This window comes from Amphibalanus amphitrite, unplaced genomic scaffold (assembly GCF_019059575.1).
Source record: "Amphibalanus amphitrite isolate SeventyFive unplaced genomic scaffold, NRLGWU_Aamphi_draft 000037F_arrow, whole genome shotgun sequence".
Classification (NCBI taxonomy): Eukaryota; Metazoa; Arthropoda; class Thecostraca; order Balanomorpha; family Balanidae; genus Amphibalanus; species Amphibalanus amphitrite.
The window spans coordinates 713,763-740,277 of NW_024881533.1; the positions used below are offsets into that span (position 1 = coordinate 713,763).

Consider the following 26,515-nt stretch of genomic DNA (forward strand, 5'->3'; position numbering starts at 1 on the left):
TCGATATTTCCAAAGGGGTGGGTCTGACTCATATAGTAGCCAAATAAATCAACCGGAAGAGCCGAAATGGAATGAGTCAAGTCCCAAGGACCGTGTCTCACAGTCGCGACTCACAGTGACATGTAAACCAACCTGTCGCTCTTAATTCTAGTCACAGTACCGCGGCCAAATCCTAAATTACTGTTACCTACGCCAGTGTGTGTATATGTGCGTGTCTGTGCCTGAGACATATCTCCGACCACAGCCGAGACTTGATCCGAAGTCAGGCTCAAACCCCCTCGCTCCCCGGCCAGCTAGCCAGGGACGCGACTAGGGCAGTGCAAGAATTCAGTCCAGAGACCTCCGACTGGGTGGAAGATAGGCCCCAGGTACTTACATTGTGAGAGAAGTGTCGAGTCGTCCACCGCGAGCGGCGTCAGCACCACGAATGAGCGAGAGCTCCCAAGAGAAAGGAAGTGTCCCGAACTCCCGAACACACGCTTTTTATATCACTCGGTCACGGCCAACCTCGCCTCCTCCCCAGCCCTCCGTCGGGAGGAGGAGCTACACGGCACCGCCATCTTGTCGTCGACGAGCGGACCAGGGGCCGGGTAGCCTCAGGCCCTTAGCAGCCCAGCCCCGACGCAGTCCCCACCCCGGGCGCGCCTCGTGACGTCACGCGCCCCACCGCTCGGGCCGGGCGGCACACTCCTGCCTCGGGCACCGTCGTCCGGCCGCCGTGTTCTCTTGGCCTTGGTTCGCGCTGTCTTCTGTGGTCGACTGGTCCAGAGGTGCAGCTCCGTCGTGCCGTGTCTATGCCTCCGGCGTTGCCGGCAGGCCGACGCAACCTTGGCCGCGCTCTCCGAGTCCGGGCGGCCCCGCTGCTCGGAGTGGTGATGTGAGGACGGCCGGTCACGAAGTTTTCCACACTTTATACATAGGGAATGGAGAACAGATTAGTTCGCCGATCAACTACCACCACCTGCCATGTTACGCTTTCGTAGATAACATGTCATTCATTCCAGTTATAGATATTCCTAAAACAGCTCGTAGAACTCGCTAAAAAGTCTATCTAATATCTTATCACTATCACACCGTTTTACCTATATATCTTTACCAACGCTGTAAAGATTGACGACCGTTTACCTTTTGCCTCCACATTTCCACCAGGTCTCGCTAGACCCGATCGGCAACACTGCACGGTATCCCGTCACTGTTACGTCTCCATCGCAAGATATGCACGATATGTCACCCCTGTCGCGCCTCCATCGCGACTCGCGAAAGGTTTACCAGTTACCACCTGTCCGTTGATACTGTCCACTGCTCTTTGGACACCTGACTGGATGTCAGTTAACATGGACGAAACTGACAGAAGTTGAGAGATGATTGAATTAGACGATGTTACCGTTGAAAGGTGAAGCTTAATCCTTGCCACGCCCGACGCCTGTGCTGATGCACCCAGCATATGTAGATTCGGACTGGTCGTAATCGACGACGGACCACCATTGCGCCGTCCATCTCCTTCCAGGGGGAAGAGCGAAACCTGAGCGCATCTCCGGCTGGTCGCCCATTGATTCGAGCGTCACGGCTCGACTCCAACGTTCATTGCCTGCATGTCATTGCAGAATGCAGGGCTCCGTGCGCCTGTGCTAGTACTGTGAATAGGAGTAAAGTCACCCTTCCCCGGTTCCCAGGTCTCATAATTCTTCCCAATTTATTGCAAAGTCTGCGGTACTTTTAGAAGTATGTAGGAATTAAGTCTAAATTCGCTCCAAAGATAACGTTAAATCATTATTTGTTCCACAAGGTTACGACAAACGCACTAAAAGCATTCATGGCGTCGCCGCGCTGGCACGCATACATAATAGCCTCATATTTAGGACACAGCGTCCTTCAGAGCAGAGCCTGCCGGGCGTCGGCTGTCCCGAGCCGCGCGCGCCATAATGTATGCATGGGGAGAGAGAGAGAGAGAGAGAGAGAGAGAGAGAGAGAGAGAGAGAGAGAGAGAGAGAGGGAGAGAGAGAGAGAGGGAGAGAGAGAGAGAGAGAGAGAGAGAGAGAAGGAAAGAGAGAAAGAGAGAGAGAGAGAGAGAGAGAGGGAGGTAGGGAAAGACAGACAGAGACAGAACAGGCTCACCACTGGCGTCTGCTTGTCATTAAAAGTCAGCTGTCAGGTAGCCTTGCACCGTCTATCCGAGGAATTCGGAGTGCTCCGAAAGTTTCGCAGTCCAACGCAGCCGGAAACCAAATTTCTCACATAGTTATGTATGGTATAAACGATTTTTTATGCTTTCAATGCACACTTATCACCAGCACAGTGACTTGGGGTCACATATAACCATTAGGTACCATCGGATTTGGCGTGAAAAATAAGCCATAAAACATGTGTCGCACGCCCATGTAGCAGAAAGTGAAAACCGTGACCTTTCGTGACCTGACCTGACCTTGACCCGTACTTAGTATGACCCCTATACGCACATGGTACCTTTACTAGGTCTTTGAGGTCATTTGTGGTGAGTTTCGAGCAGCAGCTATCGATTCCGCTGTCCGTAAGCCTAATCATGCAAAACCCCTGAATTTGACCTTTGACCTGACCTTGACCCGAAAGTTGACCTCAATCTTAAAATCTTAAGAGTGCTTTGGGAAGGTCTCGTAGAGACCTTTCGAACGCCGCCTCGCGGGGCTCGATACGACCATTGGTTCTCGAGATAACAGGGGGGGGTCGGATCCGACCCCCCCCCAGGCTGTCGTGGGTACGGAAATAGCCCAGGCGGTGCCGGGTTAAGATCCACTACTCAAACAGAAATACGGGGAGTTCAATGGTGGTCTTTGTTTTGCCCTACGTGGTCTAGAATCGCAAAAAAATTGAGTTAAAAAATTTGACGTCATCATTTTTGAACAGTTTTTCGCTATAACTTGGCCAAAAAAACGAGATATCGGTCTGAAATTTGGTATGTATATAGGAGAGCGCAGGGACTATGACATATATTCCGTTTTTTGAAATTCGGATTTTTTTTTAATAAAGTTTTTTTTTTCCAAAAAATCAATTTTTTGAATTTTTGGGGTTCAAAACCCAAAATTTTGAAATTCTGAGATTACAGTTTTGTAGCGCCGCTTTTTGTCTACTAGACCATATAAAGAACTTTGAAATTGCTTGGTAACTGTAGATTTGGTGAGCGTTTCAAGATTGCATGTTTTTTTTGCTCATTTTTGCTCGAACATGACCTCAGTTTGGCCTCAATAACTCCTGACCTAAGGTGACCTAAGACTTGAAATTTGGTGTGAAGGTGTCAAATTGATGCCCGGGAAGGTACTGAAAATTTGGCGGCGCTGCGTGCCGCCGTTTTCTTGCTATTCAGGAAAAATCACAGGGGGGCCAAATTGCCCCCCCCCCCAACGGGGCGAGGGTTAAGTCTATGGGAAAATATTCGATTCGGAAAATACTGGAGATATCCGCTACGTTCATCACTTTTGTGCTTTGAAACCACAGTAGGTACTTAACCCTATTCCGGGCGGGGGGCCTTTAAGGCCCCCGCGTTGTTTGTTGAAAAAAGAAAGTTGCCGGGTCAGTTCAGGTCAGGTCAACAAAAGGCGGTTTGCTGACACCACCTCTGAGAAGTTTGCACTCACGTCAGAGCTAGAGTTTTTGACTGATCAATTTCATCTCTTCAGGTTTTAGTTAGGGTACCAGTATGTGCAATTTGTATCTCTCAGAATTTTTATATCTGTGACCTGAGGTCAGGCCAGACTCGTGACATTTACATTGCAAGCCTATGGGAAAATATTGGAATGCCTCCTGCTTCGTGTAAACGAGTCAAAACCACCCTATTCTTTCAGTATTATGGAATATTATCTCATCGGTGATGATCCTGGTGCCGCTTATTGACAGGGCCAGGGGCACAGAGAAAGGTCATCGGAGGTCATGTGACGTCATAAATAGTTTTTTTTTGTCAATAAATCACGACATGATGGTGTTAAAGACCTGTAAGCGGTACCAAACTGCTCGCCTTGTCAAGGCGCGTCGTTGGGTGTGCAACATGACCATACCCCACAACCTCAGTGGTGAATGACCTGACCTTGACCTCGGGTCAAATTTCAAATTGACCTGTGAGGGTCATCGCATACTTATTTCGCATCGCCTCGACGAGAGCAACAAAAAATGTATTAATTTTATGTCTCTATGTTTCTTAGTTCAAAAGTTATATACCTAAGTAACTAATTCCAAAACATTTTATCGGTGATGACCTCTGGTGACCTCAATATTGACCTGAACCGAAAACGTTTTATGCAAAAGTTGAAGATCTTTTTCGACAGTAAATCACGACATTTTTTTAGTCCTGACCAATAATCGGTCCTTTACATTCGGTCTCATATATCGGAATTCGGATATATCGTGAGGAAACTGAGAGTCCCAAATTCATAATTTGACTTCTGACGTCACTATGACGTCATTTCAAATGGGGTCGACACCAAATGTGGACACAACCTCGGCTAAGTATTCAAAAATATACGTGCAAAGTTTCGCTTCTCTATCTTTTCGCGTTGCGAATTGCGATGATATCGTCGCAGAAGTAAAGGGGGCAACTATATGCCCCCCCCCCCCAGTGGCCGGCGGGTGGCGCGGAGGCCCAGCTCCCGCCGAGTTAAACTTTATGTTAGCGATGGTGTGACATAATAAAACGAGCCTCGTTCACATAAATCTCGAAATTTATGTACGTACCGTATTTTGCTCGAAAAGGGCAAAAACGCTTTATCACCGCTCTTTGCCAAAGGAGCCTGAGGAAGATTTTGGAAATCACGTGGGGTGTAGGTATAACGAAATGGCTGCTACCAATTCACGGAGTCAAATGTGAAAAAAATACGCAAAACTTCTTCAAAACTGCGATGGCCCATACCTCCAGGGGGCCCATACCTCCCGGGTCTCTCCTACGTGTCAGCCGCCTCTGACAGCTTCGTAACATGTTACGAAGGCACCAAATTACTCCGTAAATGTTCAAATAGCTGGTAAATTCGAATTCAGCTAAAAAAACCTAGCCTAGAAACATGTAAAGCTCGAAAAAGTGGACCGAGTTCATCAAAGGTCAATGACCTGAACTGACCTTCAGGTGACCTTGACATCGACCCTAATGCAATGGGAGAAGCATCAAATCACATGTTTGAACGCTTGAAACCACGAAAAGACTGCAAACGCGCGGCTAATGCGAGCCGACATACGACGAATCGCGATTCCGGCCAAACATGGTCTCGAAAAGCAGGTCACAGGTCAAAGGTCATTTGGGTCAGGGTCATGAAATTTTTTAGGGTAGAAAGTTGATCACTGCGAGGGTACTGGAAGTTTCGTCGCGATCGGCCGCAACGCGAGTTATTTGCGAAAAAACTTAGGGGGTTGTATCAACCCCCTTCCGGCGAGGGTTAATTAACCCGCGCCCCACTGGGGTCTGAGTATAACGCGCCCTACGGGGGGGGGGGGGGCTCTTCATAGCCCCCCTCGATCCTAAGTCCGAAACCCATGGGCCGAAACTACGAAACTACATGAGTCGTACGTATCCTATTTTACTCTCCCGCCTTTGTTGACCTGGCCTGACCATGACCTTGACACTTGCATGACATTGTATGCAATGCATCTTGTCTTGGTAGCCAAGAAGTAGTTAGGGCAGTATCAATCTCAGTCCATTCTTCGCCAGCTGGGCTCCGAAGTCAGTTATGTAGAAACTTGCAGTTTTTATACTTGAACTAACCTGTGACCTACTAAGGCAAATAAATTGCACACCGTATTGTTGAGAGCTTTCGATAGACGTTCGATAGGTTGTAGGGCTTTCTACGACCATCCGTTCGGAAATCAGACAGAGGAGAGCAGAATCTGCCCCCCCCCCCCCCCAGTGCAGCGGGAGATGTATGGCTGAATGACCCGGCGGCGGGGCGCGGGCTAATGTTGGTATTATGCCGCTTGGGATCAGCAGGATACAAAACACCCACTGAGCTCAAACAGCTCATCTTGTACATTTGCTGGTGCATTGTTTGATTTTCAGAGCCCATTGTCACACTCGTTCGTTCATTAACAAAGCGTGTTATGACAAAGCAATGTGCTGGGTATAATATTCGTAAATCTACCAGCCAAAACCCAGCCAGCGTTCAAAAGTACACCGTGCCGGATCACTCGCCTCGACAGAGCACATTACGTGGTCCTTTTCCGACAGTGTATTCAAATAGCAACGCAGCATGGTCACAGTCGAACGGCCACCCGGGAGGGAGCACCGCCCGGCGGAACAGTGCTGAGATACCTACACGGAGGGCTGACACCGAGCCCCAGGGCTGACGGCCAGCCGGGCCGGCCAGGAGAGAGCCCTGCCCCGGCGGAACAGCGCGAGGATACACAGCTGACACCGGCCGGGAGCGCCGCGCCGCGCTCCTCCCCTCCTACAGATACAGACCCTCCGGGGTACCCTCCTTCTTGCGGTAGAGCACGCTCTCCTTGGACTTTTTGAAGTCGTCGTTGGTGACTTTCATGCGCCGCTCGCGGAGCGCCATTAGTCCGCCCTCCGTGCAGATGGCCTGAAACAGACCGAACACGGTCAGTCAAGACGAACGCACAGACGAGATCGTGTCGGTGTCGAACAGGAGGACCATTTATTCCTTATCCACGAGCAAGTGAAGGTACAATACGATCGAAATTATAAGGCCATTGCTAAACACAACTTTCCTTTGCAATGGTTTTGTACGCATTTTCTTGCATATGTGTTTTGAGGCTAATGTCTGTTAATATTTTTATGTTTTTCTTCTGTCCCATGGATAATAGTTTCCTCGTAAGGCTCTTGATCCCAAATTTACCTCCGTATCCATTCCAAAGACCCGCCACTGACTATAAACCGCCCACCCAGGGTGGACGCACCTTGATGTCGGCGCCGCTGAGGTCGTCCTTGGCCAGGATCAGCTCGTCCAGGTTGACGTCGTCGGCCAGCGTCATCCGGTTGGTGTGGATCTGGAAGATGCGCCGCTTGGTCTTCTCGTCCGGCAGCGGGAACTCGATCTTACGGTCGATCCGTCCGGGCCGGATCAGGGCCGGGTCCAGCGTCTCGATCCGGTTGGTCGCCATCACCACCTGACGGAGGGAGAACAAGGGGTCATACAGAGCGGTGGAGGGGACGGCCAGAGTAGCAGAGGGACAGAAAGACCGGCACAAGTGGCAGATGGAGCGGAAAAAGGGGCAGCGTGGAGGGGAAGAGGGCAGATAGAGCCGTGTATCCCTGGGCACAAGGGATACAGAGCAGTACAAAGGAAAAGGGGGAGCACGACGAGCGACACATCCCGGACCGGCAAAGGGAATTTAGCGCCCACACCAAGTGGGGGTCAGCCGGTCATAGATCAGACGAACTGAGTCAAAACACGATGTAATACCAATAAGGTTCCAAACTCCTGAAACATGACATCATGAAAGGCGAAAGCGAAGCCACCTATTTCCAACAGATCCCACTATGGGCCCTGCGCTCGGCCGCAGCCACTCCTCTACCATGACGGACGCCCTGCCGTCGGAGGACCCACCTTGACGTCGCCGCGCGAGTCGAATCCGTCCAGCTGGTTGAGCAGTTCCAGCATGGTGCGCTGGATCTCCCGCTCGCCGCCAGAGTTCGAGTCGTAACGCTTCGTGCCGATCGCGTCGATCTCGTCGATGAACACGATCGAGGGCGCGTGCTCCTCGGCCACGCGGAACAGCTCTCGGACCAGCTTCGGTCCGTCACCCTTGGGGAGAGGCGCGCGTAGGGTCAGTGTCGGTGTTCGTACGCAACGGAAGGCAAATGAACTGTTTCGCCGGGGATGGATATTACACGGATCAAGATCAGAAAGTGTGCGTGTGCCACCTGCATTGGCAATCTGAGGGGGATTTCCGCTCAAAGAGGACGTTCAGAGAATCATTCCAATAAAACTGAAACAATTTATGCATTAGCGGGGTACAGTTCTGAACCGTCAACGTGCCTTTTCGATACACTTTTCGATACGAGCATGCAGACACACCGAAACGACAGTCTCTCATCACCCCGTGAAGCAGCGTGCAGCTGCCCCAAGCTAGCACTGCGCTTACACGACAATGATTTAATTTCACTACGGCAGCTTACACCTAATAGTTTTATAATGCCCCAACTCCCAAATTTGATAACACCCAGCCTTCCAATCAATCCCTATCCGTGCGCTCCCAGACACGTACTTACCAGGTACTTTTGGATCAGCTCGGAGCCGACCACTCGGAGGAAGGTGGCCGACGTCTGGTTGGCCACCGCCTTGGCCAGCAGCGTCTTGCCGGTGCCGGGCGCGCCGTACAGGATGACGCCCTTGGGCGGCCGGATGCCCATCTCCTCGTAATACTCGGGGTGCGTGAGCGGCAGCTCCACAGACTCCTTGATCTCCTGGATCTGGGCGTCCAGGCCGCCGATGTCGGCGTACGTCTCCTGCGGCGCCTTGTCCAGCTTCATCACGGTGACCATGGGGTCCGTGTCGTCCGAGAGGACGCCGATCACGGCGTGAACCTGACGGACGGGTGGACATTAGACAGTTAACAGGACGCCGATCACGGCGTGAACCTGACGGACGGGGTGGACATCAGACAAAGAGTAGTGAACACTAAATAGAACCAATCACGGCGTGAACCTGACAGAGGGGGATGGACATCAATACTGAGAAGGACCAATCACTGTGTGAACCTGACCGAGGGGCGGGCATTTTACAGTGAGCGGTGGATACCGCAGTATCGATCACGGTATGCACGTGACGAAGGAGTTGGACACAGGCTGAAAGTCACACAAACAGAACAAGCAGCCCTGAAAGAAGAGAGCATCCCGAACATCGGGGATGTGGTTTCTTGCCAGGAAAACCATGTTCGTTATCACAGCCTTTGGTCTAAGGCATACACATTTATACAAAAACTCACAAAGTAAGCAGTGTGCTTTTTCGGAGCACTCCAACATTTCAAATCCCACCATCACCATTCGTCTATGATAATGACCACAGCTGCACAGTGCTATGTTTACAGGTTCCACAGTGCTATAGGTTCCCCGGTTGCCCCGCCGCTGACCTTGTGGTTGAGGAGGACGGAGCAGCCGGGCTCCAGCTGGTCCTTGTCGACGAAGCTGAGGATGCTGACGTAGTGCTCGCTGCCGACCGAGGTGCTGACGATGGCGTGGTTGTCGTCGATGATCTCCTCCAGGTTACCCACGGACATGGGCGTGCCGCGCAGGTCGTCCACCTTGTTCCGCTCCTCCTGCGAGCGGTGAGGGGGGGGAGAAGGGGGTGGTCAGAGGGCAGCAATGGAGGGAGAGTCAGAGAGGAGATGGGCGCGAGGAAAAATGAAAGAGGGAGAACGAGAAAACCTAGGTGACGCTGGAGTATGTCGGAATGTTTATACTGATTGGATTGCAAAATACAGATTTGACATGCGTTCACAGCTTGTTCATGTATGTTCATTCTTTTTCTTTGGGCATCCTCAAGACCGCCATAACCACCATCTTAGTGTCAAAATAGACATTTGCTTGCTATACAATATTGGAGCATTCATAACAAACATATTTTACAACATTCATGTCAATGGTTAGAGCATAACTAGGTACACAGGTACAGTGGATCTAGTAAGGATCTCCAGACGTTACTAGATGGCGTTGAGCCTCAGTCGAGTCCATGTCAAATTCAAGGGGAGGTCAGTACCGAGCTGGGCCCGATGGGGAGGTGGGCGGGGGGGGGGGCGGTTGGCGAGGTCACGGTGCGGGTGACCTGTCAAACAGCCCCGGCGCGGTTGGGCACTGCCGCAGGCAAATGGCGCACTCCAGTGTTGTTCCATATCGCGGTGGTGGGCCGGGCCGGGGCGGCCGGTTAGCTTGGCTGCTTGGAAGAAAGGATAATGAGGCATGGGTTTGCTGTGGCCGGTTCATCTACTGTCAACTATGATGAACCCAAAGAAATGCAAATATGATGTTGGTAATGCAGCTGGCAATGGAATGCTAGCGAATGCTCCGAGCGCCCGAAGGATTAATATTATTTATGTCTCCTGAAATTTTCATTGAATATAATTCAAGCACTAGAAATATCGTATCGTTCGCCAATTTTTTGACCGGCTGGCGTTTCTTCCGTAGAGCGCCCTTGGGCAAATAATTATCACGCAGGTGATTTATTTTTTGCTGGTAAGATTTAAGGTCAAATCAAGTCGCTGAGAGGAGATGAGGAAAAGCGGACGAATACCACATTTTTGTGCATAAAGTCTCGATTAAAAAAAAGCTTTAAAGTTATTAAACGTGTGTAAGCTAAAAAACAATAAGATCAGTTAATAAAAATATTTGACCCGAAATTGGCCTCTGTTTTCTCTGACCATGATTGCGTGTAAGACACAGGTCCAATTCCGGGTTCAACCCGACCCAACATGGTTCGGCTCCCCCTTTTTTAATATATATTTGGCCCGAACCTTTTGAATGAAAGGAATCATAAGGAAAGAGTCCCCGCTCAGCTGAGCTTGTTGCGTTGACCCTACCCTCTACCCTCCGATCAAGCAATTCCTGGTCTATGGCAGAATTCAGAGTCCAAAGTTTAACGTGCGCACATAGCCGCGCACGGCCGATCCCCTCACTGACTTCGCCTGGCAGCGGCCTGCCACCAACCACAACCATACCCGTCAGGAGCTCAAAAACGTCAAGCACACGTCGCGTTTCGAACCCGGACTTTTGCAACCGGGGCGTGCGCTCTCACCACACGGAGTCCAAAGCCCTACCGACCGAGCTACCGGGACGGACATTTCCCTAGGGGCTTCGCCTCGTGACATTGACAGACGTCAGACACTTTGGCCGAACTATAGCCGTAGCACTGAGCAAGCTGCGCAGGGCCATAGGTGCTCGTAGCGTTAAGGTTGGGTAACCTGTGAGCTGAACGCGATGTCGTGAGTTCGAGCCCCACTCCCGGGTCTGGTTTTATCTGGACACGAACCAAAACCTTTTCTTCTACTGCAACACAGACAAGCACAATGACATCTTTCGCCAACATCTTTCCCCAAAATCGTCTCTAAAAAGTCAAAATTTTCGCCTATAAATGTCTAGCTTAGTTTCATTTTTAAGAAAATATTTTTTGGTCATTTTTCTGGAGCTATTTAAACTCTTTCTTTTCGGATTCTTTTCGACCCGATAAACTCATCAAAACTGAACGTGCCAAATGAAAAAATACCCAACTCAAATAACATTTTAGAAAAGCCTAAGACTGTTATCACGCAACTATCGACTGAATAGTTGCATGCTTTTAATACGTCCTAGATTTCAATTATCATTGTTCAAGATTTTGGCTGGAACTGGCGCTGCCTCTCGCTTGTCCGTTTGTTTGAGATAATGATTCCCTTCAGTCGCATTCTTGCTGGTTCCACATGAACAGGATACCACCATACCGGAGTGAACGCACCCGCAACCATCATCCCCTCCCATCAGCCTCGGCGCAGTGGCGGGCGGCCCTGGGCGGCCCACTCCCGGCGCTACGCACGCCCCATGCGCCGTGATACCGCGTCACTCCCCCTCCCTCCTTCCCCCACAATGACCGGTGATCTCACATCCCTCGGGATTTGGACTCGCCCTACCCCGACCGTAGCGCCACGTGGTGGCTCTGGAGATCTTAAATAGACCCACTGTACAGTGGATCTTATTAGGATCTCCAGACGTAACTAGATGGCGTTGAGCCTTAGTCGAGTCCATGTCAAATTCAAGGAGAGGTCACTACCGAGCTGGGCCCGATGGGGAGGTGGGCGGGGAGGGGAGGGGGGCGGGTGGCGAGGTCACGGTGCGGGTGACCTGTCAAACAGCCCCAGCGCGGTGGGGCACTGCCGTAGGCAAATGGCGCACTCCAGTGCTGTTCCATATCGCGGTGGTGGGCCGGGCGGCCGGTTAGCTTGGCAGCTTGAAAGGAAAGGATAATGAGGCATGGTTTTGCTGTGGCCGGTTCACCTACTGTTACTTATGATGCACCCAGAGTAATGCAAATGTGGCGTTGATAATGCAGCTGGCAATGGAATGCTAGCGAATGCTCCGAGCGCCTAGCTATAAGGAATAAGATTATTTATGTCTCCTGAAATTTTCATTGAATATAATTCAAGCACTAGAAAAATCGTATTCGTTCGCCAGTTTTTTGACCGGCTGGCGTTTCTTGCGTAGAGCGCCCTTGGGCGAATATTTAGGTATAACGCAGGTGATTTTTTTTTTTTTTTTGCTGGTAAGACGCCTTTAGGGTCAAATTAAGCAGTGGCGGCGAACACCTTTAATGAAGTGGGGGCACTGCCGACTTTTGGTCCCATTCTTTCCATGCAACGCCCATAGGGCTAATGTTAAAATGCCAAAATCAAACGGGGGCACGGTGCCCCGATGCCCCCCCCCCCGTTCCGCCGCCACATGAAATCAAGTCGCTAAGAGACGATGAGGAAAAGTGGGCGAACGCCACATTTCTGTGCATGAAGTCTCGAGTTATAAAAAGCTAAAAGTTATTATACGTGTAAGCTAAAAAACAATAAGATCAGTTAATAAAAACATTTGACCCGAAATTCACTTCTGTTTTGTCTGACCATGATTGCATGTATGACCCCGGTCCAGCCTGGTTCAACTCGGCCCAACCTGGTTCGGCTCCCCCTTTTTTATATAAATTTGGTCCGAACCTTTTGAATGGAAGGAATCACAAGGACGGAGTCCCCGCTAAGCTGAGCTTGTTAAGCGTTGACCCTGCCATCTACCCTCCGATCAAGCAATTCCTGGTCTATTGCAGACTATGGTTTTGAGGTTTAGTCTATGGCAAAATGGTCTATGGTTTAGAGTCCAAATTTTAACGTGCGCACTGCGCACATAGCCGCGCACGGCCGGTCCCCTCACTGACTTCGCCTGGCAGCGGCCTGCCACCAACCACAACCATACCCGTCAGGAGACTAAAAAACATCAAGCACACGTCGTGTTTCGAACCCGGACTTTTGCAACCGGGACGTGCGCCTTCACCACATGGCACATGGAGTCCAACGCTCTACCGACCGAGCTACCGGGACGGACATTTACCTTGGGGTTTCGCCTCGTGACATTGACAGACGTCAGACACTTTGGCCGAACTTTAGCCGAAACACTGAGCCTGCTGCGCAGGGCGATAGGTGCTCGTAGCGTTGAGGTTGGGTAACCTGTGAGCTGAACGCGATGTCGTGAGTTCGAGCCCCACTCCCGGGTCTGGTTTTATCTAGACACAACCAAAACATTTCCTTCTACTGCAACACAGCTAAGCACGATGACATCTTTCCCCAATATCTTTCCCTAATATCCTCCCCAAAAGTCAAAATTATCGCTTATAAACGTTTAGCTAAGTTTCATTTTTTAGGAAAATATTTTTGGTCATTTGTCTGGAGCCATTTCAACTCTTTTTCCTTTTCTGATTCTTTTCGACGCGATAAAACCCACCAAAACTGAACGTGCCAAATTAAAAATATCTAACTCAAATAACAGTTTAGAAAAGCCTCATCATGCATAATGAAAAGCATCATGCAACTATCGACTGAAAAGTTGCATGCTATGAATACGTCCTAGATTTCAATTATCATTGTTCAACATTTTGGCTGGAACTGACGTTGCCTCTGGCTTGCCCGTTTGTTTGAGATAATGATTCCCTTCAGTCGCGTTCTTGCCGGTTCCACATGAACAGGATACCACCATACCGGAGTGAACGCACCCGCAACCATCATCCCCTCCCCTCAGCCTCGGCGCAGTGGCGGGCGGCCCTGGGCGGCCCACTCCCGGCGCTACGCACGCCCCATGCGCCGTGATACCGCGTCACTCCCCCTCCCTCCTTCCCCCACAATGACCGGTGACCCCACTTCCCTCGGGATTTGGACTCGCCCTACCCCGACCGTAGCGCCACGTGGTGGCTCTGGAGATCTTAAATAGACCCACTGTACATGATTGCCAAGCAGCTGACAAGATAATTACAAATATCTTTGGGCTGAAAGGTCAAGGCTGAGACATGCATTGCCACAGTTTAGTGTTACCTCATTCTTCTCATCTTGAGGTTTCAGGCGCTCTTGATTCTTGATAAACTCTTCTTCCATTAGAAGGTAGTCTTTTATTCTTTCTAGTTTCAGCTGCTTCAGGCGACATCTTGTGTAAGGTGTCACTAAAAAAGAGCATGACATTTGATCATATATTAGCTAGAAGGCCATCCTACAAAGCACCACAAATGGACAACAGCATGTACTTCAATCAATTATAACTTATTAAAAGCATGGTTACTGGTTAGTACGTCCCGCATTACTATATAGTTTGGTAACTACAATTGATGCTAAAAATCTCACCCTGTGGAAGTTTGTTGGCAGCATCTGGTCCCTTAACCTTCTTGCGTTTTTTGCCCACGCGTGTGGGAATGGGCGGCTCATACTTCCTCTTCTTCTCTTTGTCTTTGTTCTTATCACCGCCGCCGGGTCCCGACTGCTGCTGGCCCTGTGAGCGAAAAACAGGTTACATTATATATCAGTGGTGATAGCAGCATGATGACGCTCAAACCGAAAGAGGGATTTGACCAAACTTATTCAGACGCTCAGACATGGGAGAGCGTCCCAGGCTGGGAACGCTCTGTCTGGTTGATATAGCCTTGATTGGTAATTGTACACATGTGCTTGCCAAAAGAGGGATTTGACCAAACTTATTCAGACGCTCAGACATGGGAGAGCGTCCCAGGCTGGGAACGCTCTGTCTGGTTGATATAGCCTTGATTGGTAATTGTACACATGTGCTTTATATAAAAGTGGCTTAAACTTGGCACAAATTGGCCGGCACCCAATTTCTGGCACAAATCATACAGAAATTTCAGCGCAAAATCGCTCGCGTCGAATTTCGGCGCGAGAGGGTTTCACAGGCGTCTGGCATAGTGTAAGGACGTTTTCAAGTCTGGCCTACATCATACCTAATAAGAACATTAAAACCACGGTCTGGCACATAGGCAATCGTAATGCGCGGGCTGAGTACTCCATCGCAGGCACACCCCTGGAGGTGGTAGATGTCGAGAAGGATCTGGGCGTTCTTGTGGATCAACAGCTGAAATTTAGGGAACAAACAGCAGCTGCCGTCGGTAAGGCCAACCGAATGCTTGGATTAATCAAGCACAGCTTCGCCCACATCGACAGAAAAACGCTCCCTGTACTGTACAAACCACTGGTCCGTCCGCACTTGGAGTACTGTAATCAGATATGGGGCCTGTCCAATGCTGCGGACAGGCGACAGGACCACCTTGTCCCCGAACTCCGACACCTCCCGTATGAGGAAAGGCTGAGAGAACTGAACCTTCCGTCCCTGCAATACCGGGCGTCGCAGCGATATGATCACAACGTACAACATCATCCACGGTCGCTGCCACTTCAACAAGGAGGGTTTGTTCACGCCTGCACTCACGACGTGTACTCGCGGCCACAGATTGAAGATCGCCAAAAAGCCTGCAACCAGCCGGTGCCAGCACCTTTCAGCCCGGGTAGTGACCAATTGGAACGGCCTCCCTAAACCAGTCTGCAAAGTATGGCAATTTCGACGAGATCTCGTCGGTGCGGGCTTGATCGGCTGGTGCGGATTTGGTGCGGTGCGGTGCGGTGCGGATTTGGCTTGGGGCGGTGCGGATTTAGTGAAGTGCGGTGCGGAATTGGCTTAGTTACGGCCCGGACATGACAGACCAGATTAGATAGATGAGGAAAGTCATAAAAAAACATTGTTGGAGTTTCAAGTCAACATCACGTAATTCAGTGTGCTCGGGTCGAAATGAGTGTGCAGTGGTCAGAACGGACTGCCAGTGCTGGTGGTCCCATCAATCACGTGGGTCGCCCGCAAGTTCGCACTTTTTGCACTGTTACAACACGAAACGTACCGCTTGGCTCTGCGAGGCACCGGCGGTAGAGTGAGAGAGATGAGCACGGCCGATGAGAGGGATTCAATATTTGTACGGCCGATGGGAGGGCCAGAAAATAACCGCTCTGCCGCTTCAAGCAGTCAAATGCGAAAAATTTATCGGGTACCTACCTACGTTCGACGCAGCTACATAATAGGTTGCGTTGAAAGAAACTGAGTTTGTTGCATTCCGCACGCTGCAGCATTCGGGAACGAGATGCGCTCGGCTCATGTGAGAGTTTGGTGTTGTCGCTCGGTGGTAGGTAGGGCGAGATGCGCATGGCTGATGACAGTCCTTGGCAACCACTACTTTGCCGCGGCTAAGGCTGCGGCTAAGAAGTAAAATCCACTGGGAATGACTTGCCTTTCAGATTTGTTGTTCGATATAGCCAATGACCTAACAAGAAATGCCGAAAATGCATGCATACAAATGCGATAGGCCCACTCTTTGGCTTTCATATTTTTAGTTTTATAACTGGGGCCTTCACAAGTTGTCAAGCCGCTCAGCTAAATGAGAGTGTCAACACCATTCATTAGGGTGACCATGGTACGTACATCGCACAATAATCACCCTGGATGAATAGCCAGGGGCAGGTACCGTACAGGATTCTTGTATTGGCGTGACATGCTTTTTTATTCTAGTCTTGGTCAACTCGTTTCGTTTCCATTCTGCTGAGAGGGCAGAACTGTGGCTCATATCAATAATTGAGGTCGGTGCAGCTTTCAACTGGTCACTTGTGCGGGTTTGGAGCGGATTGTATTTTGTACTCTCAGCCGGCTCTGGTGCGGATTTTCTGGCTCTGTTTGAAGGATTGGTGTGGATTTTGAACTTGGGCCAGTGTGTCTCGTCGAACTGCGAGCTATACTTTGCTGACTGGTCTCTTAAGACATTGTCTGTGCACCGTCAGTCAACAGCTACAAAAACTGGCTTGACAAGCACTGGACAGAATTCCAGTACCAAATGAACCAATTGACCAAGTTTGTTGATGCATCCCGAGCTCGATCAAAAGGATCTACCAGGCAATCCCAGTCGGGGAAACTATGGTAAAATCTGCTATTTTTAGCAGTCTGCTATTTTTAGCAGAAATCTGCTAAAAATGGGTACGCATGTGACGTCATCGTACCCAAATATAGCAGATTTGGGTACGGCCCCCGACAAAAGCAGATCTGCACCCTAATTGAAGCAAATGCGCATCAAATGCCTGGCAGATTCATGATTAGAATAGTGCTGAGAATGTCCTCTGATATTTTTGTTCAGATCCGACTATTTTTAAATAATGAATTTCAAAATAGTCGGATCTGAACAAAAATAGCAGAGAACACTCTCAGCACTATTCTCATCATGAATCTGCCAGGCATTTGATGCGCATTTGCTTCAATTAGGGTGCAGATCTGCTTTTGTATGGGGCCGTACCCAAATCTGCTATATTTGGGTACGATGACGTCACATGCGTACCCATTTTTAGCAGATTTCTGCTAAAAATAGCAGACTGCTAAAAATAGCAGATTTTACCATAGTTTCCCCGACTGATCCTAGTGCCTCACCCGATCCCATTAATCAGATATCAGGTAAAACCTTAACTCAAAATCCTTAGAAAGCCAAAGATCTATAAGGAATTTACTTACCATATTACAGGAAAATTCAAGATCACAGAATATAGATGACTGACGATAACAGGCAACCCAGCTCCAATTCACCTTGTCAAAATCCTTTATGAACTCGCCTCAGATCGAAATACACATAATGTAATGATGAGTTTGCTATAAAAGCACGGAAATATGTTCGACTATCATTATTCAAGAAATTATTAAGGCAAAGCAGTTCGGTGTACACCAATCACAGCGCTGAATACGTAAGGAGCTGCGAGTTGCTAGGCAACGTTAGGCGTTGGAAACGATACGAATGTTTTGTAGATGGCTTTTTGAACAGAGGATCGGGGACCGGCGTCAACTTCATTTGTAGCATATGCGTCAGTTTCCCACGATGACCAGCATTATTGATGTATGTCAAACTGGAATTACTTTCATATTATGGATCATATTGAATTAAATTGAAGGGTGACTGTCAAAGGACAAAGGTAATCACGATTCAAGATGCCAGTTGACGCGTAAACATGACAAACAAGTGCTGATGTCGATAAAAACTCTCTCAAATGTAAGTCAGATATATTTGAGACATAATTGAGAAATAGGGTTCAAGTTCGGAGTCATAGGAAGACTCCGATACCGGTAATGTGGTCGTGAAATCGGCGCTGCCACAGCCAATGCGATGCAATTTTAACACTTCTTTCAGCGACCATTATTTGGCATCATATATCCAAAGTGTTGAAATCTACTACCTAGATGACGATATGTGACGTTCATGTCTGGATGCTAGATTCACCTCCGTTGGCAATGACTAGAATATCCTACCCATCCTACCAGTCCCAAGTCAAAATGCGGTCATACATTCAGCATGTATTTTGGCATAACCGTTGGTAGTTTCTAACTAATGAGATATCCACACTGGAAATAGCCATCTGTTGTCTCACACGAGTTACGAGCCGATGCCCTTGCCGCGCCACCCAGACCGATCACAGGACAGTCGACCGGCGGCTCACCAGAGGGAGCCACGCGCTCAGGCCGTGGGGTGACGACCGAGGCACGGTCTCCATAACGTCTCCACGGTAGGTATTCATTGGGACCGCACACGCCCGCCATAGCCACAGTACATGCACAACACCGTACACAACATTAAAATACATCTGTAACAGCCACTTACTGTTGACAGCTGTGCGCAAGCCAACATGCATTCGACATCGAGTAGCGAACGATTGCAAAGGGGGATCAAGATTATCCCACAGCAGTCACACATTATCCCTGATATATATCCGATCCCAGAAGTTGATGAGCCTCCAAGATAAAATGATCTGCCTACTTCATTCAGGAAAACACACACGGTTGATAAAAACAAACGGTAGGAATGGTAAATCATCGTAATACTGATCGCATGTGACCGGAACAAATCAAATGCGGAATCAATTTACGACGATAAAATGGAATGACCACTCCAGCATTCGAGCGACACTGGGCGAGAATATCTCCACGTCGCCTGTCGATATTGGGATCCGGACGGCGCCAAAGGACACAGTTACAATATAAAGCCGCACCCCGATAGGAGATACAGTAACAGTCTCGGCAGGCAGCAGACACCCACAAATGAGGCCGAGATGCGGCTCATAGAACGGCGCAGTGATAAACGCAGGGTGGGAGATGTACTAATCAACACATCAAATTTACAATCTAGGCATTGCTACGACATATGTAAGAACGCGCACAGAGAAAACGGGGTAACGTGACGTGATTCAGATGCAATATGCACAAAATTACACATAAATATTGTACTCGCATCTGCAAAAACATCGCCCCACAAATTGAAATGGATATTATTCGACAGTCTACAAAAAAATCTTAAAACATCGATAAATTTAAAATTGGTCAGACGTCTATTCCAGAGAGAACATTCACCAGGATATCTGCCCTCTAGTCGTGCGTGTCCTGAAACCAGTCGACAATGCTCTCACACCGCGCGGCACCTTGAGGAACGCTGCGCCCGAGGGGACCACCCGTCGGCTGTCTTTTGTGCCCGCCGCACGCAGCTGAGACACGGGCGCAGCGCCGGCCGCCCTACTCAGACAGCAGGGGGCGCCGCAAGCGGCCACAGCAGCAACGCTCGCAGCAGCCCTGGCCAGCCAGTGAAGGGCGCCGCACCAACCGCTCTGGCGTCACAGCAGGCAACGCTCGCAGTTGCTCCGACCAGCCGGCGAATACGCCAAGGCAGCCACGGCCCCCCGCCGCTGAGGGACGAAGGGCTGTTGCTGACGGACGCCGCGGTAGCGAGCGACTAGGCTCGGTCGTTGTAGGCGACTAGGGCCGTCCTAGGGCCGCTCGTTGGCGGCGGCGTCAGCTAACCTCTCCCTTCTCCGTCGCAGGATCGCCCGCACCTCGTGCCGCAGCACCCAGGAGAGCGACTGAAACAAGACAGATGAGCGAGCTGTCAGATAAAGAACTGCACATCAATCAAGGCAATGAGCGGTGAGCATGAACATACTAATTCGCAGGAGAAAATGTCTCATTGCTCGTAGTTCTAATAAACCTCTAATTTACTTTTCATTTTAAATTTAAACTTCATACAAACTCATTAACCTTCGCAGCTGCTTTAAATTTACTGACATCGGAGGACTTCAGCAGCATGAGTTTAGTGCCAATGAGCCAACAGTTCGACGTTCAACCTTCAATGTTTAACATGCTCTACTTCAGTTATACGCATAACGCAGTTTACCAGCCGACTTTCTGCGCGCATCATGACAGAGAGATAGCCGAGCTCAGTGGGTGTCGCGACCGGCCTGCACCAAGGAGCCGCCCGCTGTGAGTGTGTGTGTGTATGGGCGGGGGGGGGGGGGCGTTCTTACCGCTATGGCGATGGCGTCCGAGCACATGAGGATGACGAATACACCGGTCCAGTTGTCGCCGCTGGAGGCGACTCCGGCCAGCAGTGGTCCGAGCGCGGCGCCTACCGAGCCCGTGCCTGCGGAAGAGGGGGGGGGGGGCGGGTCAGAGGGGTGACCAGCAGCGGTCCGAGCGCGGCACCCACCGAGCCCGTGCCTGTCGGGGGAGCGGCGGGTCAGAGGGGTGGCCAGCAGCGGTCCGAGCGCGGCACCCACCGAGCCCGTGCCTGTGGGGGGAGCGGCGGGTCAGAGGGGTGGCCAGCAGCGGCGAGACCGCGGCGCCCACCGAGCCCGTGCCTGCGGGGGGGGGGGGGGGGGGGGTCAGAGGGGTCCAGAGGGGTGGCCAGGTCAGGTGAAGCTGGTCAGGTGAAGCTGAGACAATCGCGACGGTCATTTCTGGCTAACGAGAGAATAGCACACTAATTTAACCCCCTCCCCGGCCGAGGCGGGGGGGGGGGGGAGGGGAGGGGCGCCGCCCCCTCTCATATGTTTTTTTTTTCTTCGCGATAGCTCCGAACACGCTGGCGATAGAGAGCTGAAACTTGGCATACCTGACCATTGATTCAAGTCGAACCTTTTGATACCAATCGAATTTTCGGGTCAGGTCAGGTCACTGACCTATGTATGACGTCACAAGTGAACCTCTGCACGGTCTTCAGATGTCGCAACTTCGCAACGCCCTCACTGCCAGAGGAGCTTTCACAGGGAAATGAAACTTGCAGGACCTAGTATCCATTAGGAGTCTCACAAATTATATGTCTCAGACTTCTCCTAAAGGTCATATGAGGTCAGGTCATTTTCGTGACCTCACCAAGATAGATCGACCAAAGCCGTACACCCTCATATTTTATTTTTTGCTTAAAATTGGTCTAATGGGTTGTTATGGGCGGGGAAGCCAGCTGTGCCAAGGATTTTTTTTCTTCGAACAACGGTTTCCGAGATATAGCCTCAGGCAATTCCTGGAGGTCACGCTGCAACCCTATGTTTGGCGGCTTATAACTCAGAAACTATTGGTTTTCTATGGTAAAAACTTTATATGGTTCAACTCGCAATCAACCAGCAAACGTTTTGGCCATCTCGGATTTTCGATTTTTGAAAATTTTGATCACGTGACATCTTAATATTTTTTTTCGAAGAGTGACCTTCATATTTTCCCAACTGAAAGTCGCAATTTTGTCTGATGACGATTAAAGCCTTATCAATTGTCATTCATATGCGACAATAAAAAAGTGGCTTTCGGCCTGCATTGACCTGAGATCAGGTCATTTTTTGACCTGTCATTTATAAGTCAATGGCAGAAATATCGGCTACCACCGAAACGCATCTGACCGGTTCAAATACTTTTGAATCATGTTGAGTTAGGCTATTATTGATGGCACTGGTGCAGCTTTGTATCAGTGACCCGCTGAAAGGTCATCCGAGGTCACGCGTTGAACACACAATAATTTTCCGTTTTTTGCTGTACCTTTTGATCTAATAAAGAAAGAGACGTAGAATAGGCACCAATCCGTTTGCTTTCGCCTAGCGCCAGTTCGTTTTGAATTTCGATACCGATGACCTGAGGTCAGGTCAATTTCTTGACCACCCCATTATAAGTCAGTTGGGGAAAAATCAGCTCCCTTATTTTTACACTAAAACGCGTCGGAATTGCCTAATATACCATGAGTGACTCCATATGCGACTAACTTTGACTACCTTGAGACCTTTTTTGCTCTTGGTCAACTGTGACGATGCTCTTGGGTCATGTGACGTCATTAAAGGTCACCAAATGTTTTTTTTTGCTAATAACTCCTTACATGTTTGAGATACAGCCGCGCGGATAGGCTCATTGTGTTCAGCTCGTCAAGGCCCATCGAATGATATATATGATGACCTTAAGGTTACGTGACCTAAGGTAAACTTTTGACCTTGACCTTCCGAGGTCAACATACACATGTTTCGATGCGGATCGACGAGAGGATTACGATGGTGCTATTAGTTTGTTCCTAGCTGGGATACTTAGAAAGTTATTCGAGAAAAACTTCATATATATGTAGTGCCGCCATTTACACTTTCTTTTTACCCCTGTGACGTCATCTTTGACCTGACCTGAAAATGACCTGAGTAAAAATTGTAGACCTTATCCATATGTACCCTGTGCCGTTTACCGCTTGTCGCTATCTTGCTTTGTTCTCGAGATCTCGCTGTCGCTCCCGTTCGTAATAATGGGAAGGTCATAAAAAATGACCTGACCTGAGGTCAACGCAGGCCGAAAGCCACTTTTTATTGTCGCATATGAATGACGATTGATAAGGCTTTAATCGTCATCAGACAAAATTGCGACTTTCAGTTGGGAAAATATCAAGGTCACTCCGCAAAAAAAGGTCAAGATGTCACGTGATCAAAATTTTCAAAAATCGAAAATCCGAGATAGCCAAAACGTTTGTTGGTTGATTGCGAGTTGAACCATATCAAGTTTTTACCATAGAAAACCAATAGTTTCTGAGTTATAAGCCGCCAAACATAGGGTTGCAGCGTGACCTCCAGGAACTGCCCGAGGCTATATCTCGAAAACCGTTGTTCGAAGAAAAAATCCTTGCCACAGCTGGGTTCCCCGCCCATCACAACCCATTAGACCAATTTTAAGCAAAAAATGAAACATGCGGGTGTAAATTTTAAGTTTTTTGGTCGATCTATCGTGGAATCGTGGAAACAATATAGGGGAGAGTGGGGTGGGTTGTATCAGTTTTTACTCCGAGACCCGTAACCTCGTAACTATCCGCGATAAACTCATTATTTCCATACCATCCCCTTCCTTGATTCTTCTGCTTTTTTGTGCAAAGTAACTTTTCCGCTACCTCTACCAGTTTTTCTTCTACGGTCTGCCGAATAGAACAATGTTTTTGATACAACTTACCCCATGGCTTGGGTGAGTTGTATCACATGGTGGGGTAATTTGTATCACTATTTCACGTTTCAGGGAGTGTGCTTGCTACTGGTTTTGAACATTACAACAACATTAAATAGGGTTAATACAATGTATATGCTCAAAGGCTTCACTTTTATTAGACCAAACTTAGGTCAATGCAATCCGAACGAAACATCAACAGACTAGACGCAAAAGTGGCCCGTTAAGAGCAAAGAAGCCAACACATTGTGCCGAAATGGAACGAGTATTGACTAGCTACCTACAAACGCGAGCCAGGGCTTAGCTTTCGCGATCAAAAGCAACATACCCATACATACATACATACATACATACATGTTACAACATACCCCACCCGGCTCTGATACAACATGTACCTCGCCGCCATCTTGGAAAAAACATCCTCGTGCTCAAAAACAGCGGACAGCTGGAGAAATCCATTTTCACTCACGCAGCCTTAGAACCTACCCTCACCACCGCTACGGAGATCTTTCAAATTCGTGCACATCTAAAGGCCCAAAACACACATTTTCTTGCAACTTATTTTTTTTTAGAATGACATTAAAAAAAAAACATAAAATCGGCTCTCACCTCGAGACGCGTCCACCCAGCCACACGACAGAACAGGGAAAGATGGCGCCCGGAAAGCCTCGTCGGCTGGTCGTGTCACGAACGCCATCTATTGGATAAGTTTGGCACAATTCGTCCTGATACAACTTGGACATGATACAACTCTCCCCGCTCTCCCCTAAGTCAATGGGGAAAATGGAAACTGCTATTCTGGCGCCGGGAACGATCTCCAATAAGCTCAAGCACACAGAATCGTGATTTCATGCACTCCTTGCAAGATTTGGTTCGTTACTCTTGCAATGTTGACCTTGCGTGACGTGATTTATGACGTCATTAAGGTCATATTAATTTTTTCGTCAATAACTCACGATCAAATTGAGCTAGCGAGTCGGGAAAGCCACCAATGGACTCAGGAAGACCTGCCGAATCGAATGATATGCGACATGACCTCCATCGAGCAAATTCGTGACCTGGGGTCGCTGACCTGACCGTGACCCGAGGTCTACAACCTAAGTTGACCTCACCCAAACAAAAAGTATGTCATTCGACGCGCCTGAGCGAGGCGAACACGATGCTGCCAAAATCGTGGCTCTGCGGCCGTTTTTTGCGAAATTATTCACCAAAAACTGAACCGTACCATGGGGCACTTGACCTGACTTCAGAGGTCACCAGTTTTTTTTTCTAAGATAGTCCGTTACCCATGATCAGGTAACCAGGAGTGCCCCCTCCCACAGTCCCGGCGACGCACAGAGACCTTACTTTAACACCAGGTAACATAATAAATTGATCAAGTCGCGGCACTCCCTGCTAAGAAGTGGAAAATATAAATAAAATATAACGCATGCAATACTACTAAAAAATGTTAGTAAGTACGCCAAAAAGGATGAAAGTAGTCATTGCCGAGTGAAGCAAAATGACTGCCCACTATACCAACACAAGCAACTATCATTTATACCAGTGTTAGTAACTAACGCAATACGCATTCATACTCAGGTGGGGAAAAGCATGCCTGGTCATGTTCTTGCAAGGTCGTTTTTATTGCCGAAACCCTTGGCTCCGTCCGGCTAAGCTAGGCTTGTCGCCGGACAGAACCTCAGGAAACAGCACGGACTAGAGCATTATGAGAATTGGTACAATAAGTTGCATAAATGTCAAGGTAGGTAATGCATGTAGATACCATAAGGTAAATATGCAAATTGAAATAGACAATGATTGAGAAGGGCGGCACACAAGGATGTATTGTAGTTGGTATTTAAAATAGGTATACACGAATCGTTATGTTGTGTACATGTACGACATGCACATGCGTACATATATGCATATGCATTGTGTATGCGAAACATACACACATAGGGGAAGCCGGGGGAAGCCCGGCATAGTAAGCTCTTTTTCATTTTTATTACATACCATACGTGCTGTATAAAATTTTGATATCCTGTTAGCTAGCTAAGTTCATTGGCCGTGTCTTCCCAAAAATTCGGTTTCGTGGAATAAGTATAAGGTTGAGAAAATCGAGTTTTAAAAAAGTGTTGATTTTTCTGGGGTAAGCCCGGCATAGGGGTAACGCCGGCCACCTCCCCAGCGCTTTACAATGGGTTGATGAAACCATTATGTGTCTTCCAAATATTAACGGAAAGTGAAATATTAAGGTACTGATTAGCTCTGGACATCATAGAGCTTATGTAACTACTGGTATTTTAGCTAGCGTCTACCACATATACAGTACAGGTCGATGAAAATCGTGATGCAAAATTGACAAAAAATGTGTATTTCAAAATTCCTTAAAATTTATTTTTCTTTTTACCTTAATGCATCATATTGCATATCATTCGACTCGGCTGATGAAGAAGAACACAACGACACCATTTTTGAAGCTCCAGCTTCATTGTCTGTCGCGTTATCTGCAAAAACGTAGTTTGACCCTAGTTGACCTTAAGTGACATGACTGGCTTTGTCTATGATAACATGTTTATTTTCGAAATTTATCTTTGATCTAGAAGTAAACCAAACCTGCTCAGTACCTATTATCTCATGGAAAACAGTGGTTTAGTGGCATTGCTCTCGGTTGGGGGTAAGCTTGGCCACTCGCCCGGGGTTACCCCAATGTGCTAATTTTTATTTTAGAACAGCGATGTTCGAAAAAATGTCATACTTAAGCCAGCCTGCCTCGTCACCTCTCACTACAACAAACACTTAAACGGTCCTTACATAACATTCGTATAAATATTAGTACTGTATGGTATAACATTAACAGTGCAACATATCTCACTTTTTAGCTAAAAACCCTTAAAATATCATTTTTGCTCTATAACTTTAACAATATGCAATTTTTGTTAGCCTTAACTTTTTTGCTGGCGTTACCTTAGCTGGCACGCTGAAAGGACAAACAGTTGAGCATTTTATTGTGAATAATTTAGCCGGAAACGGGGTGGCCGGGCTTCCCCCGCGCCCGGGCTTCCCCCGGCTTCCCCTACATACACATACGACACATATGCATCCCACAAACCAAAGTGGGTAATATGTACCATTTCCAACGCACAGTACAACGTGGAAATAGCACATATTTACACCATTTCCACGCTGTATATATAGGGTTTGTATAAATAGCACATATTTATACAAACCCCTAACGATATACGAACAGTATAGCTATACAGAATATATAGGTAGGTATGTTTG

General features: G+C 48.6%; 2 protein-coding genes across 5 annotated transcripts in view; both read right to left on the bottom strand.

Moving 5' to 3' along the window:
• Positions 1–6,161: 6,161 nt before the first annotated feature.
• Positions 6,162–17,784, bottom strand: LOC122372633 (26S proteasome regulatory subunit 4). Its single transcript, XM_043350089.1, has 8 exons — positions 17,501–17,784; positions 14,299–14,443; positions 13,996–14,120; positions 9,043–9,228; positions 8,183–8,497; positions 7,518–7,715; positions 6,868–7,077; positions 6,162–6,530 (listed from the first exon to the last, which is right to left on the bottom strand). The coding sequence occupies exons 1-8, from the start codon at positions 17,501–17,503 to the stop codon at positions 6,396–6,398; spliced, it is 1,317 nt and encodes a 438-aa protein (XP_043206024.1). The 5' UTR covers positions 17,504–17,784; the 3' UTR covers positions 6,162–6,395.
• Positions 17,785–18,316: 532 nt separating this feature from the next.
• The window catches only part of LOC122372636 (glucose-6-phosphate exchanger SLC37A2-like), a 70,277-nt gene continuing 62,078 nt past the window's right edge, over positions 18,317–26,515 (bottom strand). For all 4 annotated transcript variants that reach the window (XM_043350116.1, XM_043350103.1, XM_043350125.1 and 1 more), the window contains 2 exons: positions 20,326–20,441; positions 18,317–19,884 (listed from right to left, as the gene is read on the bottom strand). In XM_043350116.1, the coding sequence (XP_043206051.1) occupies positions 19,792–19,884; positions 20,326–20,441 (209 nt within the window). In that variant the 3' untranslated portion in view covers positions 18,317–19,791. The remainder of the gene's footprint in view (positions 19,885–20,325; positions 20,442–26,515) is intronic.